Here is a 22,867-nt window from a genome sequence, read left to right on the forward strand (position 1 = left end):
CGGATTGGGTGAACCGTTAATAAAGCGCGCAGAAGTTTGCAGTTGAATGTATATTGCGATGTGAGCCTGAAGTGTCCGAAGTTTCTGTCGCTGACAGTTGTCTTCAATCGAATCGTTATCGACGTTATTCTTCAGTCTTCATATAACTTCCGGTTCGTAAAGTCATACTCATCTTACCGATAAAAACGGCCACACAAAAAGCGATATATTTGACAAGCGTCACTACTGCAATAAAAACACGAATAAAACGGGTACCGCAAGGATTCATAATGCACAATGCTACCAAACGACCGGCACCGAACGGGCAAAACTCCATCAAAACACGCTAACATAAGGTCACACACAAACATAAACACACAAACACTCTAGATGCATTCGGGTTGTTGGATTGTGCACTGGGACAACAATGCTGAAAGTTACTGGTAGTTTATCATATACGCCCTTCCGTGTATAAAAATTCCCTGGCGCTGAAAACGATTTCAGACGAGTGTTTCCAAACGCCCAGTGTGCACAGACCAAAACAGTCTCCAAATGGACAGTCTTAAAAAGAACAAATCACAAGAACACACTTGGCAAGCTGACCTCATCTCTCTATACGTTTAGAGAAGTGCAAGCTCGCATCAAATTCGCCTACTCTCTTGAGACTCCAAATCCTCCATCCGAACTCAAGAACCTCAGTCTCTCTGAGTCTCTCTCAGCTCAACTTCTCTTTCATGTTCATCGACCCTCGCGAGTCAGATCAGTGTGACAAGATCTCGTGACTTCCTTCGGCCAGCACCTCTTCAGCGGAGTCATCAGACGTTCCGCTACTGCTTCTGCATTTTGATGACATAGCCGCCCATGAGGCCGGCGTAGATGCTGCCGTCATCTCCAACAGTCAGAGACTGTACCGAGCTGCTGACCTGCGGGTCAGGGTCAGGAGGGAGGTCAAAGTCACGTCAACGTCAGGACAGAGTTGCATCGATAGCTCTAAAACATGAAGCGAACTCAACTCATTCGCACCAACTGTAACATCAACTCCGATAGCCATCAATGCAAGCATCGACTCACTCGCCTTCTCAATTCTCATACATGAAATCATGCATCAGCTTCGACATTAACCTGACTCTGACGTTATTTCTGACCTTAACTGGCCTCAACTCAGATCTCAGCTCAGATAGCCTTCAACACAGACATTGATCCATTTTCATACGTTCTCAGACAAACTCAGACCTTATCTCCCAGCTCCGACATCAACTTCGACATTAACTCCGACCCTAACTCCGACCCTAACTCCGACCCTAACTCCGTCATCACTCGAACTCACGGTGGTTCCGCTGGCGATCAGCTTTTTCGACGGCACGTCCCAGATCTTCACTGTGTTGTCGTACCCGCCCGTGTAGAGCAGGGTGCCCCGGGCCTCCATCGCTGTGATGATCTTGTGGTGGCCCTGTGGGCGGTGTTTAGAGGGGATGTTTTAGTCCACGCGTCAAAACTGATGCGTGTAATGATGCAATGCGTGATGCGTGCAAGTGTAAACTGTGAGGGTTGTGAGGGGTTTTACGGGCTGGCGATTAGGGTATTTTGATGGGTTATTTTGTTGCTTAGCGCAACTTCATGCATTTTTGAATGAAATGTACAGTCCACAGCAGAAGTAATGTGCGGTTTCAGTCATGAGTATTTTCTGCTTCTGAAGCTTAGGAACGATTAGCCAGACTACAATGAAACTTTGAATGTAGCTTACATGTATCGTCACCTTTGCAGCTGCAACTTTATCTATTGACGTTTTCCTTTCGATCACTCCGCATTAACCCTCGCCCGTAAACGGCGATCTGCCACCTTCGCCCATGCAGGGGGGGGGGGGTTGGTGCGACCCCCCCCTTGGCGTTTGAAAACGGAGCGTCGTAGAGCTTAGCGGAAAAGACCAACGGATTGCTCTCGCCGAGATCTCGCGATTGGTGGTATATTTTTTGGTCCTAGGTCAACATTTGACCTACTTTTGACCGGTCAAAGGTCAAATTTTTCGGAAAAATAGACTTTTTCAACTTTCCGCGGCGATTGCGGCAAAACGGTGGGAGATATCGACTTGAAACCTTCAGTATCGTGTTCCTTGATCAATTCTCTATCGTTTGGTATGTATTTCGTTTCCCTAGCTCTAAAAATGGCGCGTTGGGAGCGCCGGAAGTCGGCAAGGTCACAGTCGGCGGCAGAAATTCGAAAAATCAAAATTTAAATTTTTGAAATATGATTGTAATTTTGGATTTGGGAGGTCCATTTGCTCCCTATAGAAGCTAATATTGCTGCATATTCCCATCGAGGTGACAAGAATTAGCAAAATAGTGGTTCGGGCGCTTTTCAAAAATAGTACCGGACGCTGTTCCTCTTGTGACGTCATAGCTCCGTGACCTGACCTGACCCGGTCAAGTTTCTTATATCATATGATAGCCAATACTTGCCCCAACATGCATGGGAAGTTTCATCACGATCCATCAACCAATGTCCGTACCACCGGCAGGAAACCTCGGGCGTTGGCACTCAGTTTGTGAAAATCCGGCCGGAGGCTGTTCCCTTTGTGACGTCATAACTCCGTGACCTGACATGACCCCGTCAATTTTTTTTTATCAAAAGATGCGCAAGGCTTGCCCCATAAGGTACCCAAAATTTGGCGGCGCTGCGCGCCGCCGTTTTTGCACTATTTCCGAAAAACCTCAGGGGGGGTTGCACCAACCCCCCCCCCTACATGGGCGAGGGTTAAAAAATCGCCAGTCAAAGCCATCCATTAAGATTGGTAAAACCGCACATTACTTTAGTGGTGGGCTGTACGTTTAACAATGTGAAACATGATGTTTGAGAATGAATACTTTTTTGTGAATTAAACGATACAAATGTGAGACGTAAACGACATAATTGTTTGTCTCAATATGTGAGACAGATAAGACTATACCGATCATTGATGTTGCGAATGCTTATAAAACGTCTTTGTATTAGTTGCAACGGTGTGACTAGGTATATACTCGTACGTGCCCTGTCTATCTTTACATCGTAGCATGTCAATAAAACAAACAACTGGCACAGGCCACAGCTCAAACACCTAAAACGAGACGAAAGAATTGTTGTGTTTCAACATCATGCTTCTATGGCGTTTCATAACTAAAGTGTACAGTTTCTTCATTTAGGTGATAAGAGCCTGTGAAACAGCGTTACCTAAAAGCGCTAATTTCTTGATACATTGGAACTACCACTTCTGGATTTATGTATCCAAAGCAATTGAACGTTGCTTGGGGTTGTCTGACTTCAGAACCTGGCTATATATTTACATCCGTTCATATGGAGTGTTGTTGAAGCGAACGGTCAAATACTGGGCAAGCAACCGAATGGCGAGTCCGTATGACACTATGACACTAATCTATTGATAACTACAAATATATATATATATATATATATATATATATATATATATATATATATATATATATATATATATATATATATATATATATATATATATATATATATATATATATATATATATATATATTCTTTGAGGCAAGTTTGGTTGAATACGATCGCGTATTCAACCTCAAGCTACGTATTCAATCCTCAAGCTACGTTATTATCGACAAAACAGAGTATCTTCAAAAAATCGAAGATATCTTGACAGACAAGTCTAAGTTCAAGAAAATCAAGAAAGACCCTACGAATGAATTGAAAAAGAAGGCAAATCAAGTAATCGAAGCCGCAAATGCAGTCGTAGACGGGGAAAAGTTTCAACCGATTGTGGGAGATTTCGCACCAGGATATCTATACGGAACGGTAAAGACACACAAAAACAACAACCCACTGCGACCTGTCATCTCACAAATACCGACACCAACCTATCAGCTAGCCAAACGTCTGAACTCTCTACTTACCCCATACATTCCGGTCCAGAACACGCTGAAGTCGAGCGAAGAATTCCTGGAAATTATCCAATCGAGTCAACCAGCCGGGATTCTAGCATCTCTGGACGTGGAGAGTTTATTCACGAACGTGCCCATCAATGAAGCCATCGACATCATCACGGAGTATGCTTTTAGCCATGATAGTCTACCACCACCCAGGGGCCTATCACCCGAGCTTCTCAAGAAAATGCTGCGCATTTGCACCATGGAAGCCCCCTTCAGATGCCCATCAGGGAACCTGTATCGTCAGATCGACGGCGTTGCAATGGGGTCCCCACTTGGGGTGCTCTTTGCAAACGCATACATGTGTGCGGTGGAGGACAAGGTGCTCTCCAAGCTGGACAACAAGCCTGCTTTCTACAAGCGCTACGTTGACGATGTGTGCCTACAGGTTGAAGACGCTGAAGCTCTAGAAGTTGTGAAGAAAACATTCGAAGACAACTCCGTCCTCAAGTTCACGTACGAGATTGAAGAAAGAAGCAGACTCCACTTCCTTGACGTTGACGTGGACACAGCACAAGGAGGCAAGTTTGTCACGCAAGTGTACAGGAAGCCAACTGACATCGGCCGTTGCATGAACGCTCGCAGCGCGTGCCCCAAACGCTACAAGACTGGCATGATACGCACATACGTGCGCAGAGCCATGACACACTGTAGCACATGGGAGCTAGTGCAACAAGAGCTTCAACATGTCAAGCAAATGTTAGTAAACAACGGCTACTCCTGTACAGACATTGATGCCGAAGTCAAATCAACACTGGACAAATACCAAGCGAGACAGTCACACACCAACGGCAGAGAAATGACAGGTGAAGACCAGCCCAAACCCAAGTCTCAAGTTCACAAGCTGTTCTACATGAACCAGATGAATGAGGCCTACCTGAGTGACGAGAAGGTGTTGAAGAGCATTTTGAAGAAAAATGTGATTCCAAAGGAAGGGCATGAAGTCAAACTGATCGTATACTACAAGAGCCCCAAAACATCCAATTTGGTGATCTGTAACCGCCCCAAAAGAAGCTGCCTGCAAGAGACGCATGTTGTCTACAAATACAATTGTCAAAAAGGAGATTGCAAGCTCCGAGACACATCCTCTTACATAGGCAGTACAACGATGACCCTGTCCCGCCGACTCTCATACCATCTGTCTGCGGGTGGTCCAGCTGAACACTCCCAGCGTGCCCACGGTGAGCGCATCACAAGACAGGACATGGTGGACAACACAAGCATCTTGGACAGGGAGAATAACATGTGGAAGCTGAGGATCCTCGAGGCCGCCTACATCCTAGAACACTGCCCGTCCATGTGTGATCAGCGCGAACACAGGGGACGGATCACGCTGACAGGATAGGAGGTGATGGTGAAGTGTGTGTGTGTGTGTGTGTGTGGGGAGGGGACTGTTCAGTGTATAGTGAACGAGACATTTCGTTCATTCTGATACGTTAGTATCTGCTAGATCGGTGGTAGTAGATGGAGATGTTGCATGATGGAAGCAGCACGTTTGAATTTTCGAACTAGATTCGAACAACCGTGCACTGAATTTTGACAGGTCACATCGCATTTGTTTTAAGGTCAACAAAAATGTATGAAGTAACTTAGATATAATGTAAGTGTTAAATGTGATGAGAGTGTAAAGTGTAAATGCCTGATGACGAAGTGAGTACTTCGAAACGCGTCGCAAAACGTAAATCAATATAATGCATGTATGAACATTGGAGATACTTTACACCAGCTGCCAGAAACTGACCGGAAAGTGATAAGAAAGAAAGAAAAGCTTCAAAAGAAAGTGATAAAAAACAAATACGCGATCGTATTCAACCAAACTTGCCTCAAAGAAGATATATTGCCTGCTTATACACATATATATATATATATTGCTTGCTACAAGCAAACTATGGTCACGCAGCTAACCTAAATGTTTCGCAGCATTACTTTTTGGCGTACGATCATGAAGCGCAAGCCTTTGATCACTGTATTACTCACCTGTCCTTTTTCAGCCTATGACAAAAGGAAAACATTTCGCGTGTTAACAATAAACCGGCTACCATTTATAACCACACACACATCATGCGACATATGTAGATGAAGCTAGATTATCATACAAAGAATCGACATAGCATATCCGAAATAATTAGGCGTCATTGGCAAATAATTAGACCTGAGATAACATTGAATACCTACGGGCCTGGTTCTGTAGCGTTCAGCACTAAATCACCTAAGGATAAAAACATGACGTTATCAAGAGTCCATACTGCATGCGTTAACTACAGAGATCCAGAAAATCTATCGAAGATACCTAACTAGATTTAGATATCTTACGAAACAATGCGAAAGACATAAAAAATATGCAGCCAACGGACATTCTAGTGAGCAGCAGTTTGTCTATTCCTTTCTACCAAAATAACAGCCAGTGAGAAAACTGAACTCTAGGCTTCTAGCCATGAGGTAATATTCATTACTAATCAATACATGCCTTTTCTAGGTTCTGCGACACCTGAGCGAATGTCATTTCAGCGAACGACATTTGAGCGAAACATTTTCAGCGATTGGCTTTTTCAGCGATTGTCAAGTCGGCGAATTCAGTCACAGCGATTATCAACTTAAGCGAGGACCAGAATCAGCGAAACCAGATTGAGCGAATACATGGTGGTCAGTGGGGGACCAATTGAGCGATGCAGTTACAGCGAATGACCGAACGCGACGAAAGTCAATCATTTGCTACTTTTCGGAAATTATTGCACCTCTTTACGCATCATTTAACTTTTGAAGACACATATGTACATCGGACGACCAACAAGGGGTGCATGGGAGGGGAAGGAGGCGGGCAAAATTTAAATTGACAATGCGGAACATGAGAGATAGGGCGACGGAAGGAATGCCAAGGACCAATAATAAACTAGAGAGATGGCACAGGGGAATCCAGTCTATGTTTCAGGGACCTCACCCAAATATCTGGACATTCGTACGGTGCTTGGGGCAAGAACAAATTTTACAACATGGGGAACTGATCCAAATTCAAGCGGGGCAATTTCGCGAAAAAAGCAAAAGCAATATTGATCTCTGAACAAACGTTTGGTCACCATTATTGACAAAGAGCAGGGTGGGGTGGGGGGTGGGGGTGAAATTGAACTGTTGGAATTTTTGACAAATGTAGCATTAAATTTGGAGCGCAATGTCTGACCTTTAAACGCGCGACATCCGCCATCCAGTTCCGGATAACCATGAGAAATTCCGGAAACGGATACGCTCGCAAAAGAAAAAAGTCCACTGTTACAGGACGGTGAAATGTTTCGCTGAACTGACAGTCGCTCAAATTGTAGTCGACGAAATAGATGTCACTGAAACTTAGCTTTCGCTAAAATTGATAATCGCTTTATTTGATAATCGATGAACTTGATAATCGCTGAATTGCCATTCGCTGAAAATGGTTCGCTCAAATGACGTTCGCTCAAATGACACTCGCTAAAGTCGCTCGCACCGCCTTTTCTATAAAAACCTACATTGTCCCACAAGCACTTTATGGAGTCGACTTTCAATCCTTCCTGTTAGACTATCACTAACCCATGTCGCTAAACATGTCACAAATTTCAGGGCCAACTAGATGGGCTTTTCCGTCTAAATCCCGTGCTACCTAAAGGTTAAGCTACTTATTCCCACCTCCTCTTTTTCCCGTACCATCTTTCCTTTTTCCCAAAAATTCCCCGTCCTATTTTCTGCTCCCTCACTCCCACCATTTACTTTCCTGGCATGCTACTTATTCACCCCCTCCCTCCCTCCCCTCACTCCCCTCCCTCCCCAATTTTCACCTGCAGTTCGCCCTGTTCAGCGTGTCCCTTCTCGGTCGACCTCAGTTTGATGGTCATCCCGGGCCGGTTGCAGTAGCAGATGGTGTTACCGACCAGAGCCAGCGGAGGGCGGCCCTCGAATGACGTCAGAATGACGAACTTGGTGTCCCCGTCCACATTCTCCTCTGTGGAAAATTAAAATTAAAAATTATTTAGAAAAATAGATTAGTCATGCGGTCTACAATTGTTCTGTAAGGGAAAGAAATAAAAATCAATAGAGAATAAATGATTGGTCATATGGTCTATAATAGGTCTGATTCTTTTTTTTTGGGGGGGGGGGCGGGTTAAGGTTACTCGGTGATTAATGAGACTCGAGGCACTTGGTGCGATGTGGAGGTAGAATTGCAACGCCACAATGTATTGCAATGAAGTGAAGAAACCGCGATGCACTCACGACCGATGATGTGGTATTATAATGAAGGGAGAGAGGAGAAAAGACATAAATATAAAGCCAGATAGAGAGTGAGAGAAAGAGAGGGGGAGAGACAGGCAGGGAGACAGACAGACAGACAGTCAGTAAGTCAGACAGACAGACAGACAGACAGACAGACAGACATAGACAGAGTACTTTGTGAATGACCTCTCCTTGAAATTGTATGTAGGATATATTTTGGTATATCCTACATACAAGAAGACATAGACAGAGGAAGAGACAGAAACAGAGAGACGTGTCCTGCTCCCCACACCCAAACCCGACCTCGATTCAAAACGCACCCGTCATGACTCACACCGAACCCCATTCCTGCCCAGCTCCCTGTTCAGTGTTTATAACCGCCCCAAACTCTGCCCACCTCGACACGATAGCCTGTTGCGATTTTTGGCCCGGTCTCCGGTGTTTAGGTGGTGGGAACACTATCGCACGTCCACCCCTCGGCACTATTTCTAGGCGGAACTATTTTGGTCGGGACCGGCCGCCCGACGAGCGGACGGCGGGGCGGCGGTCGGAGGAGCTGAAGGGTTAGACCGGGCCGATCAGAACAGAAAGGGCTGTAACGGAAAAGGCTATCGCATCTCTAATGTATGCAATGTAGCATTAAGATTCACGAATTGTATCAGACATTATCCATTAAATTTTACCTGCAACCTTTCCTCGTACACAATCGTAAGCGGGCTTAACTTTCACGTCCATTGAAGAATAAAGTTCAGTAGCTTGAATGAAGCCAATTACGAAATCTACTCGCCACTTTAAAGTAGTGTCAATACAGCATACGTTTGTCGAATGTTTCTACCGACTATATTTCGGGCGGCACTGCCCGGACTCCACCCTTCTGAACGGGTGAAGGTTGTTGTCGGACAGAGATGTATCGCAGCGGTCCGAGGCTCGCTCGGCATGCGCCATCGATATGGGACCCGACGGCCGGCCAAGACGGAGAGGGTAGGAATCCGTCTGCACGGGAGGAGGGATCGGGAGAGAGGATTGGAGGAGGGAGGGAGAGAGAGAGAGAGAGAGAGAGAGAGAGAGAGAGAGAGAGAGAGAGAGAGAGAGAGAGAGAGAGAGAGAGAGAGAGAGAGAGAGAGAGAGGAGAGGGCTGGCGACACTGATCGGTCAGCTTAGGGGCTGAATCACTCTCCTACCGTTTTAGTTTTAAGCCGTTAATTGCTTTTGTCGAGATGCTTCGAATGCCAAAATGAAAGTACTATACGATGTACGATACGAAAGTACGATAACGCAATACATAAACAAAAAAAAAAAGGTGTGGTATACATTTTTATGCGTGCGGTCTCTCCCAACGATCATTACAACACCAACATCACTACAATTTTCCACCACCCATCCTGTCACCTCTATAATAGAGGACAGATGCACACACCCTTTCCCCACCAACAGTGCAGACGATAGACCGACCGGTCAGATCCCGGGGCAGCTGTACGGAGTCAGACTTCACACAGATATCAACAGGTGAGGCACAGGCTTGCAGAGGTCGGTCAGAGTCAAGGCCACAGACTTTGAGGGTAGTGATTGACGTGGAGAGGGTATGGGGCCGTGGTCCAATATAGAGGTTCGCTTTTTCGTTATGCACTTGACGGTGAAAATAAGGAAGTGAGTTAAATGACGGCTCTCCATATCCCAATCCTTTCTGTATTAACAATGTCCCGCTCCCTTTCGGGTGGGTCAACTAGTCCCTGGACCCTGAAGATGTTACGGATGCCAGACGGGAAGATTTTAATCAGCAAAATTCTGGTCGATTTGAAGAGCGCTCAACGCTGCGTTCGTTTGTTACCAATGGCACGAGGATTGTAAAGGATGCGAAAAGTTGGTGAGTTGCCACTTCACTGGCAACCCTCCAAATGACTGACCTTGGCACCCGTCACAGGGGAGCCGCAATAAATGGTGTGGCGACTTAGAGTAAACAACACCACGACGCTAGCAAGGGAGCTTGACTCCAAATCAGCACCTGTGGGCTGCGAGTGATGATGAGAAACAATCTGGAGCATAGGTGTTAGAGATGTCAATCGGATAACAACTTTTTGGTATACCGATACACCAAGCCGATACCAACTTGGTATTTGGTATTTCAGTCTTAACCCTATTAGTGGCAGGGGGGTTGTTTTCATCCACCCCTCAGGTTTTTCGGGAATATCTCCGAAACCGCTGAAGCTACGATGCTGAAATTTTCTGACTTTTCCTAAAACTAAATTGGGCACATTCCCTGAAAATTTCAAGTTCATAACTTTACCAGGGGAGGCTCCAGAGCACTGGGAATTGGGGGGTCCTATTCGTGAAGCGAGTCATTTGGGCGAAGATCACGATGCTGCACCAGTTTTACGAACAGTGAATGAAAGGTATCATGTGATAACATATACAGTTATTGTGCATCCTCTTTTGACACGTTTTTGCTATAATAGGCGGATCCAGGCGTCCAAAAAGGGGGGTTATGTCTTACCTCCCAAAATAGGTGCCCCGACACCGCCTATGCATGACCAATACAATTGTAGTCGTTCTCTCATTAGAAAATTGTAACATAACAAGACCATTACCACCCTTTTTAGAAATAGTACCAACAAAAACCTTATTTACTATACCTACTTTTTGTGTACCCCCAATCTCAATGATCTGTATCCGCCTATGATTTTTGAAAATGCATATTTTTAGGATCCATGTGAATTCCTGGTTCATTCTCTATCGATCGGCAAAAGTTGCGTTATGATTGGTTCAGAAACCTGGCCGTGATAAACAGTCTAAAATGTATCTGCAATTTGCCCGGTTTTACCCCCGTCTACCCCCTATTGATATTTTTTAATTTTAATTTTTTAGAAATGTAGATCACGTTGAGCGAAATCGAATGCCGTTTGAATTTTGAAAATCGGCCCGTTAGATCTCGAGATATCAAGGGGGGTCGTAAACAGCCCCCCTGCCACTAATAGGGGTAGCCAGGAGCCTGCCACTAATAGGGTTAATGTGCTTGGTATTTTGTTTGTACTACGAACACTCACTAATGTATAAAAGGCTATGAAATTGGTAAGAAGTTGGTATTTCCCTCATGCTTCAAAGTTGGTTCGGTTTCGGTATTTCCCCACGGTTTTGGTTAGTATTTGCTTTGGTATCGGTATTCCGATTTTCTGTAATTGACATCATTACTAGGTGTCCCTGTGAATAACATTTGACGTCTGGCTCTGTAACGACCGATGGCATTTGATATGATTAATAACGTATGTTGATAAGGGAATGTTTGTTTATCGACCTTAAAGATAACGCATGTTGTGAAAAGTGTGTTGCGAAAATTACCGTTAAAACGTCTAATGACAACACCGGAGTTTTGTCACGGAACTCTGACCTTCCCTTCTCTCACTCACGGAATTTGATCTCGGATCATTTGACGCGCCCTCTTCACTCAAGGAATTTGCTCTTGGAGCAGGTGCCCACCCTTCCTCCAAGTCACGGAATTCTGACCTCCCCCTCTCCCACTCACGGAATTTGATCTCGGAGCAGGTGATCTCTCTCTCTCTCTCTCTCTCTCTCTCTCTCTCTCTCTCTCTCTCTCTCTCTCTCTCTCTCTCTCTCTCTCTCTCTCTCTCTCTCTCTCTCTCTCTCTCTCTCTCTCTCTCTCTCTCTCTCTCTCTCTCTCTCTCTCTCTCTCTCTCTCTCTCTCTCTCTCTCTCTCTCTCTCTCACTCTTTCTTTCTTTCTCTCACTCACGAAATTTGATTTCGGAGCAGGTGATGTCCTTGTCCCGGACGGTGAAGCAGATGTCTCCGGCGACGGCGATGTCCCAGACCTCCTCCACACAGCTCAGTGTGAACTGGCTCGTCAGCTCCCTACTCCAGATCTTCACCTGTGGACCATTTCGGGGGAGAAAGATAGAATTGTGCGCTAGAAAACTCGTCGTATTGCATAGGGCGGGTTCGGTTAAAGTGCTCGGACGCTGTTGTCTCGTTTTAAATTCAATGCCTGTTTTCCCTATTCGAATATTGGAAACGGTTTCCATTTCTCAGTATGCTTTCCTTGATAGCAAATTTCACAAAAAAAGAAATCAGGAATTGATACAAGCATATTAGCAACTATTTTAAGACAGGAATTTACCAGAGTTATCAATCACCTTGACCACTCTGGTTTAGAAACCACTCCACCTATGTTATTCTCGGAAAATTGCATCTGATGTTTAGAATGATCATGAATTAGGTATATCGCTCTCGTTTTTTGCTAATTCGCCAGCCGGTCGCACCTTTCCGTTCATGTCCCCCGAGTAGAGCCGGTCGGCGGTGGGTAGCAACATAGGTAGCTATCTGTGATTAACTCACTCCAGTCACTCCACTCCAGCCTTTAGTCCCATAGCCCTCATGACTATGTCTAATAGATGCAATAGGGTCTCAACCCTCAATAATACCGCACCTTTCCGTTCATATCTCCCGAGTAGAGTTTGTCGGCGGTGGGCAGCAGTCGGTGACCTACCTACTCAGCCCATCTTCTCCCCCTCATTGTCTCATAGCCCTGATACAAAAGGGTCTCAACCCTCAATAATACCTCACCTTTCCGTTCATGTCCCCCGAGTAGAGTCGGTCGGCGGTGGGCAGCAGTTTCCGGATTTCGTTGTCGTGGCCGGTCAGGGTGTTTTTCAGCTCCAGCGTGTCGGCGCTCCACACCTTGATCAGACCGTCGTTACCTGGGCGAGAAATTATGGGGTAAAATTGACGAATGGGTCAAGGTAAAATTTCAAGGCTATAGGTTAAATTGCCGGGTAAATAGAGGTGAGCGTCTGGTAAAAAAAGTTTAAAATGGTAATCAACTGAGACCTCATTCATGGGATGAACAAATCGGGTAAATTATCAAAAAGGGCTTGTTACTTATTCTTTCATTCGAAATTTCGATACGGTTTTGCTGATCATCGATGGCATTTGTATCGCAAAAACGTAGGTTATCTTAGAAAAGATCGGACTGAATCATTTAAAGTTACTGTGGTTTATCGTATCAAATATGGTGACGTCATGGGACTGTTTATGCTCCCCATGTATGCATCACCACGCGTCCTTACCGGTAGTGACCAGGTCGCCATTGAAGATGCACATTGAGTTGACGGTGTTGAACTGAGCCTGAAGTTCCTTGTGGACGGTTAAATCCTGGTTGTAGATCTGGAACGAAATTAAATGTCACATGTCAGTAATCATCTTGGGGGACTGACAGTAAGTGCAGCAAACTGTTACGAAATGCGAATCGAAGAAAGTAAGTCTTAAATTGCGATTCACTAGGCCGCAAAACATCGATGGAGGCAAATTGTAATGCACGATAAATAATTATCCAACTGTTGTATATCTTGATGTCCCTCATCTGCATGAGACTAGGAATCACAAGCCCAATGACGATATCAACTCGCAACATCTTTATATTGGGTTTGAGCATTGACCTGTTTTTAGGCATTCGTCATTTAAATACATATTTTGTTGGTTAAGCATTTTACATCCACAATAATTTCGCTGCCAAACTTGTCATTCATTTTCCTTGAATCTTGGGAGAGTCGCATACAGTCCACGCTTAACTCCGCCGTTCCTTCACCATTCATCACTCTTGTATGTCCGGTATTTCTGCGCTGATCTCAACATACGAGCAGCACCCTCAATACCCTGCCGACAGTAATCACGCAGTGCGCATGCGCGGACAGGCGACAGGCTATTTCCGGGCCAGTTTGTCGGTCAGTTCCGGGTTCGACAAACCCAGGGCAAACAGGGGGGAGAGAGAGAGAGAGAGAGAGAGAGAGAGAGAGAGAGAGAGAGAGAGAGAGAGAGAGAGAGAGAGAGAGAGAGAGAGAGAGAGAGAGAGAGAGAGAGAGAGAGAGAAACGCCCTCAAAATAGCCTGATGCGATCTGGTCACGGGACGTTTGTATGGTGTGTTTGGTGCAATGTGTAGGTAAACTCTAGAAATTGACGATGTGCTGCGGTGTGTTATGGACGGCGGGGAAGGGAAGTAATGTCGTCGAAGAGAGGACAGGTCGGTTTTGTCGAGCTTTTTGTCCATTCTTAATGAGCGATTTAACGCTTGGAAAGGTGTCAACGTCAGATAGCTGGATTCAGACCAAGGGATTGTTTTGAATCGGCTTGTTATGAAATGAGTAGTGCGTGAAATTATTTCACGTGCGTGAGGGAGAAAACTAATCGCGCGTGAATTCATTTTTTTTCATGAAAATCAAACTTTAAGTCACTAATGGACCGCACATTACGTTTAACCCACTAAACGCTTGGACTTGGAATATTTGCCCGCAAAAAAAAAAAAACATTTAGGATATTTCTTTCAGTTTCAGGTCCCATTATATATTTTTTTACATTTTTAACAGATGCATTGAGTCGATATCATTGAAACAAGGCAAAAATTGTTTAGCGCTAAGATTTCTTCTTTCAAAAGCTTAGCTGAGGAAAGGTTAAAAAAAGTAGCGGCGGAAAACCTTCAATTAAGGGGGGGGGGGCACTGCCGACTTTAGGTCCCATTCTTTCCATGCAACGCCCATAGGGCTAATGTTAAAATATCCAAATCAAAGGGGGCGCGGTGCCCCGGTGCCCTCCCCGTTCCGCCGCCTATATGACTCCAAAACCTATAGTGAAATGAAAAGAAAAAATTGCATCTTTTTTGGACCAATAAAGATAAGCAGCGAAGTCAAAACTAACTACTTTGCCTCTCAAACGAAATCCTGCGACAGTACATCATCTCTGACTGTCGATTGACATGAAGTCTTCTGTCTTCCTCATTCCATCGCAATGGTGCCATGTAATTACAAACAACAACCCCTTCACCTCCCTGTTAACGAGAAGACTTAAAACACGACAGGAGCTACAAACGATAATCTTGGTGAGCTACTCACGATGAGTTTACCGCCCTCGGCGCCGGTGAAGACCTTGCCGTTGTGGAAGATCATGCTGATGACGTCACCTCCTTGCTTCGTCTCCTCCGTGGTGGAGGCCACGATGTTCAGACTCATGGTGGCTGAAAAAGAAATAGCGGGAGGACGTGTTGATCTTCTTACGTATAGCTCGTTTCATGAAGGATGTGCAGAGTAGATGTTGGATCGCATTTCGCCACAAAGTCCTTCCTGTTCAAGCTCTATTTTCCTATCATGACACTGATTCAACGGAAGGGAGTATATGTACAGGGTGTCCCATAAGTTCGTTCTCACATTATATTTGCATGTGACACAGAGTACATTGCGTTTTGATATATCTATCACCCCTCATTGTGCTCCTCAGTTCATAGGCAAACAAATGAATACATGCTGCGGCATGCCAACCGGCAGGTTTGGCAGCATAGCAGGCTTGAAGTTAGCCCAGACTGACTTGACGTGCGCCGTGAGCTTCTCGAGGCTGGAACAGCGCTTCGCTTCGACGAGCCTCAATTTCAGTATAACCAGCAAATTTTTATGAAATTTTGATCCGATGAGTTGCCTGGCATGTGATCTTGCCACAAACGCCTGTCACAGTCTCATTGCACCGCTTTTAAGCTTTGCTTGACCTGTGCACTGATGCACTGTCTTGCCTGAAGCTGGGCCTACGACCTCCCGGATGCCATTTTCTCCTCTATAAATGTGTTCATACTCGCGGTTCGAGTTCAGCTTGAAGGCTGAAACTCCTTCTAGATGTTCTTGGAAAATCATTCTGCTTACCAAAACTGTTTCTGGAATACCAATCGAAACCTGGTCAGCGTATGGACGCCTATAACCTCACAATACCGTGACCCTTGCCTTTTGCATAGGACCATAACGGGACGAAACGGAGGCCTCCTCCTTCGCCCTTATGGGGTTGTTTTCGGGTTTGGACGAGTGTTTCATCTCGAACGTGGATAAGTTAGTCCAGATGACCTGATTGATGTCCTCAGCCCTCTAGTTTTTTAGCCTCAGGCATAACGAAACTCATGTTTGGCCATTTTAAGACGTTTTTGACTGTTTTGAGCCCTCCGGTAAGCAAAGCTTAAGTAACCTTGAGTTATGTACCCCGAAAGAACATTCTTCGACAGCTGGTAACCCATCCTGAAAAGTCTGCTTACCAACTTTCTAGCCCTTTGACCTTTTTGATGGCCACTTTGGCGCCACACAGTTTTGGTCACATGGCTCACTCCTGAGGGCTGACTGGAAAGAGAATAAACTTGCAGTGATTGACTCCCGACAAATCATCGGCGTCACTTGCTGACTGTGCGTCCAGTTAGCGATGGACATTGGCTACAGACTGGTAGGCCTCAAGCACCCTCAATCGTCGCGAATGGTCACGTGCTGACTAAATACCGAGACGTAACCGTATCAGAGACCTCTATGTTGCGGCGTTAGCCGTCTCTGTAGGAAGCGGGCTCTCTAGCAAAAACTATTTTGTCTACAGAAATTAGTTACTGTGGAGCATATTGCTACCAGCCATGGCAACCACATAAGCTCAGTTACGATCCAAATTGCAGCGTGCCTTTAAGCAAGAGAGCCCATAAACGTAAAATTTAGGTGAGAACGAACTTATGGGACACCCTGTAGTCGACTACAGAATGATGTTCCACTCCTCAGCAGCTATCAGTTGACCGGAGCGCTAATTTGTGCCGTTTATCACGCAATTAAGCGTGTCGATTGTGAACATTGGGACAAAGCTATAATTGTCCCAATGTCTAACGTAGCATCGTACGCGGGGCCCAAGCGACAGCTGAAACCACGCTTTGCTGACAATGACGCTGCCGTCCCCCGTCTCGCTTCATCCGATGTTGAACGCGCTATGTGCGAGCTTAAACGTAAGGTCATTGGCCTGTATAAAGACCAGCGTGCCTCCAAAAGTAACGTAACCCCAGAAGAAGACAAAGCCATCGCCCAACTTTCTCGAGATAACACCGTGATTGTCAAGCCGTCAGACAAATGTAAAGGTCTCGTGGTCATGAAAAGGGATGCCTATGTCAGTAAGGCGCTTCACATTCTCGATGACTATGAGCAGGTTCCGACGAACCCTACCCCTAAAGTAGAAGCCGAGACCAAAAGGGTCATTAAAACGGTCATGGCAGACAAAGTGGAGAAAACACTCGTCCAATCTCTACTTCCACAGGGCTCAAGGACGGCAGAATTTTACGGCCTCCCAAAAAACCACAAGAGCGGGGTGCCCCTCCGCCCCATTGTGTCCGCATGTGGGGGTCCTCTCGATAAGGTAACGTGGTTTTTGGAACAGATTCTCTCCCAGCTGGTCACGTATGTCCCAGCCCACCTTCCAGACACTGACAGCTATCTCCAACGCTTAAATGAGCGCTACGCAAACGGATTTCCTCCGGGCACGATAGTCTTTAGCCTGGATGTTACTAACCTCTACGGCAATATTCCCATTGATGAGGCCGTACAGACGGTCACGAACCTACTGCAGGAACATGGACATGTCATCAACATGTTTGGACTCGATTTGGCTGACGTTGAACGCCTACTACATCATTGTTTAAGCAATAGTTTCCTGAGATTTGGTCAGGCATATTACAAACAAAACATGGGACTGCCTATGGGTAGTCGCATAGCCCCGTCAGTAGCGATTATCTTCATGGGAGCCCTAGAGGAAATATTTCTGTCATCGGATCGTGTCCAGCCGGACATGTACATGCGTTATATCGATGACTGTCTGTGCGTGTGGTCGCACGGAGAAGACTCCCTAACGTCCTATTTTGAGTATCTGAACACAGTCCACCCCACTATCAAATTTACCATCGAACGGACAGATACAGCTGAACAATGCGGACAGATTCCATTTTTGGACACTATCATCAGCGTGCGCCCGGATGGCCAGTATACCACCCAACTTTACCTAAAGCCGATAGCAGCCTCCATCATCCTCCCGTACGATTCCGCCCAGCCGTTTAAGATGAAAAAAGCAGTAGTGAAGTCACAGTTTCTACGTGCACTCAAAGTCTCTTCAGATCAGACCAGCGCCAAACACAGCATGGATATGATTCGTGCACTGTTCCTCTCTAACGGCTACCCACCCCACTGGCTTGACGGGGTGGCTCGACAAGCTATACGTCAGCACAAACACCCTAAAAAGACAACAAAACGACCACAGAAGAAAGACAGGATATACGTTACCCTTCCTTTCATAGACGACACCCTGACTAGGAGAGTAGATGCTGCCCTAAAATCAGTCAATCCGAGTCTCACGGCGTCTTGGAAGAACGAGAACACCATCCAAAGACGACTTGTTCACTCGGCGTTAGACCCACCTCCATGCCGCGCTGGAAAGCGTTCATGCCGCACGTGCACCAATGGTCTGACGGGTCGGTGCACCACTAAGAACGTGGTGTACACAATCACGTGCACCATATGTGCTGACTTGGGAGGACCACCGCAAGTCTATATCGGTGAAACCAAACGGTGTATCAGATATAGATTCGATGAGCATTTCCGTGACGGCGCGAATCGCACTCGGCAGACCCCATTCGGTGATCATATGGAACAGTGTCACCCCAATGTGTCAGAGCCACGGCTGTCTGTCTCCATCATACGCCGGTGCAAAGATGCAGCAGACAGAAAGATAGCAGAGGCTCTGGCCATTCGGGACAGGCGTCCCAGTCTGAACAATCAGTTAGATACATGGCCTCTACTAGGGTAGCCCTCTGGTGTCTGACCGACATGGTGTGTGGTATAGGTCTCTGGCCTCTGCAGTCTGCACATCGTCTCCTATTGCTGTTGTGTGTTTGTTCTTCGCTCTACCGTACTGTTACATGTATTTGTTATCATATGTATAAAATGTAGTCAACGTATGTTATAGGTTCTTCCAATGTTCTTATATAGGACAAGAGTTGACTATCGGCTGGCGTTTGTTCCCGTGGTAAAGTCGCACGTGTCTCTTTCTTTCTTGCATTTTGTTAAACCTAAAGTTGTATGTGTGTACTCTGATGATGCCGCAAGGCGAAATATCAGTATTATTTTAATATATCCAATTTTGTGCATTATTTGAACATTAATATGAGCAAAGGCTACTACTTCTCGTATTACATAGTATATATAACGATGCTCATCACAGCCATCCATTTCAAAGCTATAATTTGTTAACTCAGCCCGTGTGATGTGGCACAGCCTACCACTCCAGGCAAATAATTGCCTGTGAAAAGTGGAACATCATTCTGTAGTCGACTACCTAGTCCTGGAAAAAATGTGTTCGATAATTGCACACTGAAGTTCAAATATTTATCTATGTGGTTACACTGCCTTTCACTGCTATCGTTCAGGCTAGTAATCGTTGACGCCTTATAGAGCCTATGAGGCTATCCTTACCTGCTGATATGTTGTCCTGTCTTCCTCCTCAAGTCAACTCAACTCCCCTGTCTTGCGTGTATTGACTGCTTCCCTCGACGTCTGAGTAGCGAATGTCGAGGCCCGTCGATGGTCCTCCCAGGTCACATAGTGGGGGAGAGGGGAGGGCGAGGTATGCCCAAACTGTCACACAGGATAGAGTAGCGAACGGGAGGAACGGGAGAGAACGAGAGAGAGCGGGGGAGGAGTGAACGTTCGGGGAGCGTACGGAGGGGAGGGGGGTATTTTTAGGTGACGAGTGTGGCCAGTTGTGTCCAGAATGTTCCGGATGTCATGCAGCATATTTTGGGGAAATAACCTAATTTGGTCACACTTTCTGGATTGACGTTTAAGTCCTTTCGTTTTGCAGTTCATTCGTTATAAATACTTTGCCTCCTATGATGTTTTTTTTTTTTGCCTATGCCTTTTTGATGCATACTCGATCTAGCCTCCGAAACGCAATGCGTAAGAAGTAGCTACATATTTTTTTCCTAAAAGGTTCGTGAATACCTAAAGCTGTTTGTGTCGAAGAACGAGTTGCACCTCGTTCCACAATCCACAATCCACAATCCACAATCCACAATCCACATGCCTATAGGTACCATTGCCAATTAGAAGGTGGTGCCAATTTTGACACGGTATCGTATCGTATCGTATATAGGTACCTATTCGTAAAAAGTTGCACATTGTGGCTCTTCCATCTCAGAGTCAGTAGGTAACCTACTGTATAATTAAACACAGTGGGCATGTTCATAAAACGCAAAGATCCGAGACATGCAGTTCCGAGATGGGCAATGCTTTAATGAAATATAATGAAAGTAATAATAATGTCGAGGGGGTGCTTTTCGCCCCCCCCCCCGAGACCACACCCCATACCCCCTCGGCCGCCCAACAGACCATTTTCTGGTCACACATGGTAGCGTGGCCGAGCGGTCTAAGGCGCTGGTTTAAGGCACCAGTCTCTTCGGAGGCGTGGGTTCGAATCCCACCGCTGCCAAACGTTTTCCGAAAACGCAACAGCATGCTGAAGTGGCGAGGCTCACGTTGATCCATTTTTAATAATATTGGCACTGACGGCGAGTAGGTACCTTTTTTTTAGTCGAAATCGTCGGATCTAAGGGAATTGCTATGTGTCCTCATTCGGAGCCTTTGAGCAGGGATGGATATTTAGACACCATATATGTAACCCTCCCTGAATCTATCAAGCAGGCAATGAAAGTCACAAGTCCGCATTAATTATCAATCATGTAGCATTTTCCGGTCTATATGCCTAATAAGTCTCACGCTTTCCCTAGATGTATTTCGGGTCGGAATCCCCGTTTGGAAGACCCCTACTCACGCTGTCACGAGATGCTGCACTGTGGCGCTGGGTACCTCCTGACGAAAGTTTTACTGGAGCTCAATCCCATTTTCAGTAAATTGTAGTCCCGTAATCGTGTAACAAATGTTTGTCACCAGAAATGACCTTTTCACTTTACTGAAGGACAACGTATCAAAAGCGAGAACAATAGTTTTGCTTCATGCTTTGTTTATTGAAGCGTTAGGGGACAAGAATCTTGCGTGTTTCCGCTTTAACTAAGTTGTTCTTAATAGGTATTCAGATGTTTTCTTTTTGAAAGAGCACTTATCTTATATCTACTCTCACTATCGGACTATCGGTACATTAAAATAATGCAAAATATTGTTTTAACTTTATGATAATTTCTTTCCGTATTGAGATCATTATATTATTTCATCTGTATACCATTTACCATAGAATGTGAAGTGAAGTACCTAAGCAATGTTGATTGGCCTTCATTCCTTGTCTAGAATCTGTTTTACAACGCACCTGCCAGCCTAGGGGGTTTACTCACTAAATTAAATTTTAAAAATTAGAATTGCCTTTTTCAGGATTCGTAAATGTCCGTTAAGTTGTAAGTATATCACAGTTTTTGTAATTGTATATTAGCTGTTTTTACGACGGCTATCTAGTGCACATTTGGTGCACATTTTGTGCAGATTAGGTGCCGATTCGGTCAAATTGGGTTCAGTGTATCTCTTAGTAGCCATCAGCTAGGGTTGCACTATTTGCTTATATGCCTGCTTTGGCATATGATCGGAGAGTATCATCGATTAAAACACTGAAATAGATTCATAAAATGAAGATATTTGCTGTAAAAGATATTAGGTGTAGATTTGGTCAAATAATGCGCATTCACCGGATAGCCCGTCGTGAAAACGGCTAGTTACTATCGTTTTCGCGTCCTCCTACCCTAGTACCCTACCCTGCGACCTATTTTCCGTCGATCTCTAAGCCCATAGCTACGGAAGAATTCTTAGGTCGATTACCAGTCCCTTTTTCTTACTTGTCAAATGTCAGGTATTATTATCATTTAGGTATCCTATCCTATCTGTCTGGGATAGTTAGGTACCCTACAAGAGGAGTTTGTCGTAAGCAGCTACGATTATCCATAATGGTAATGTAACTAATGCGTTATTGTCATGCTTTTTTGTTTGTTGATTCGTTTCCGTGAATTGCAAATTATTGGCATCTGGCGTATTGTTGGAAACTTGTTCTCAAAGCTGATCAAATGCGCTGCTTACGTTGAGTTTATGTTTTTAAAAGAATCTCAATATCTTTGTTTTTCTATTCGCGAAAGTCTTCATTTAGCTGACCTCTTGCTGAATTTCATATTTTTAAGCACGGACTTTGTACTTGAGCTGACAGAATAAGCGAAGAGAGTCCCTGTCAGAACCGTGGCGAAGCGACGAGAGACACTCGAAGACCTATCATCAGTCATTCTCCAAGACGTAAGCAGAGCCAATGACGGAAACGCTTTCGGGTTTTGCGAGTCTTATTTGATGCGCAAAAAGCTCCGCAAAACACTGAAGGCATGACCAGAGTCAAAAACGGCAGTTCCTAGGCGCCATGACATTTGGTTGGTTGACTATTTCTTCTGTTGATCCACCAAAATGGCTGATGAAAGCAGACGGTGTTTTTGCATCAGAATCCAGATCATGCAGCCTAGCAGTGACGTTTAATTTGGGGAGAATGTAAAAAAAAAAACGTTTGACGGTATATTCCTATCAAATTTGTTTTTGTCTTAACAATTATCCAGTTGATGTATAAAAGGATAGGTATTTTCATTCTTGATGTTCAAGGCTGGTTTGATTATACTTCTTTTACTGTTGTACATCATAAAACTGACCAATCTCGATATCCGATCCCTTTGATATATGCAAACATATTTGTGGTATCGATGTATTCGACACTTTATTTCTGATTGACCTTTCAACGATAGCCTGAGGAGCGATTTTGCTGCAGAACGAATTATCACATCACATGATCTGCTCAAAAAACTCATCAGACACAAAGATTCTCACCGGTAGGTATAGCTCGGCATAGCAGGTCCACTACATC

The 22,867-nt window shown here is 45.1% G+C and overlaps 1 protein-coding gene and 1 non-coding gene across 3 annotated transcripts; one reads left to right on the top strand and one right to left on the bottom strand.

The window, feature by feature from the left end:
• Positions 1-190: 190 nt before the first annotated feature.
• Positions 191-19,586, bottom strand: LOC122375847 (myosin heavy chain kinase B-like). 2 transcript variants are annotated; one of them, XM_043355391.1, is made up of 9 exons: positions 19,450-19,550; positions 15,049-15,170; positions 13,233-13,329; positions 12,730-12,863; positions 11,900-12,035; positions 7,724-7,887; positions 5,901-5,915; positions 1,307-1,429; positions 191-902 (listed from the first exon to the last, which is right to left on the bottom strand). In XM_043355391.1, the coding sequence occupies exons 2-9, from the start codon at positions 15,163-15,165 to the stop codon at positions 807-809; spliced, it is 882 nt and encodes a 293-aa protein (XP_043211326.1). In that variant the 5' UTR covers positions 15,166-15,170; positions 19,450-19,550; the 3' UTR covers positions 191-806. The 2 variants fall into 2 exon arrangements, with proteins under 2 accessions (XP_043211326.1, XP_043211328.1); XM_043355393.1 differs by lacking the exon at positions 5,901-5,915 and having other exon boundaries at positions 19,450-19,586.
• A 796-nt stretch (positions 19,587-20,382) lies between these two features.
• On the top strand, positions 20,383-20,464 carry Trnal-aag. The gene has a single exon. It is a non-coding gene; the product is annotated as a tRNA-Leu (tRNA).
• Positions 20,465-22,867: the final 2,403 nt, after the last annotated feature.

This window comes from Amphibalanus amphitrite, unplaced genomic scaffold (genome assembly GCF_019059575.1).
Source record: "Amphibalanus amphitrite isolate SeventyFive unplaced genomic scaffold, NRLGWU_Aamphi_draft 001937F_arrow, whole genome shotgun sequence".
Taxonomy (NCBI): domain Eukaryota; kingdom Metazoa; phylum Arthropoda; class Thecostraca; order Balanomorpha; family Balanidae; genus Amphibalanus; species Amphibalanus amphitrite.

Excerpts from the sequence above, each read along its gene's own strand:
- LOC122375847 (XM_043355391.1), bottom strand. The coding sequence starts at position 15,165 with ATGAGTCTGAACATCGTGGCCTCCACCACGGAGGAGACGAAGCAAGGA. Across the intron at positions 12,036-12,729 it reads CGGGGGACATGAACGGAAAG|GTGAAGATCTGGAGTAGGGA; the intron begins GTGAGGTATTAT and ends AATGGTCCACAG. Across the intron at positions 903-1,306 it reads TGATCGCCAGCGGAACCACC|GTCAGCAGCTCGGTACAGTC; the intron begins GTGAGTTCGAGT and ends CCTGACCCGCAG.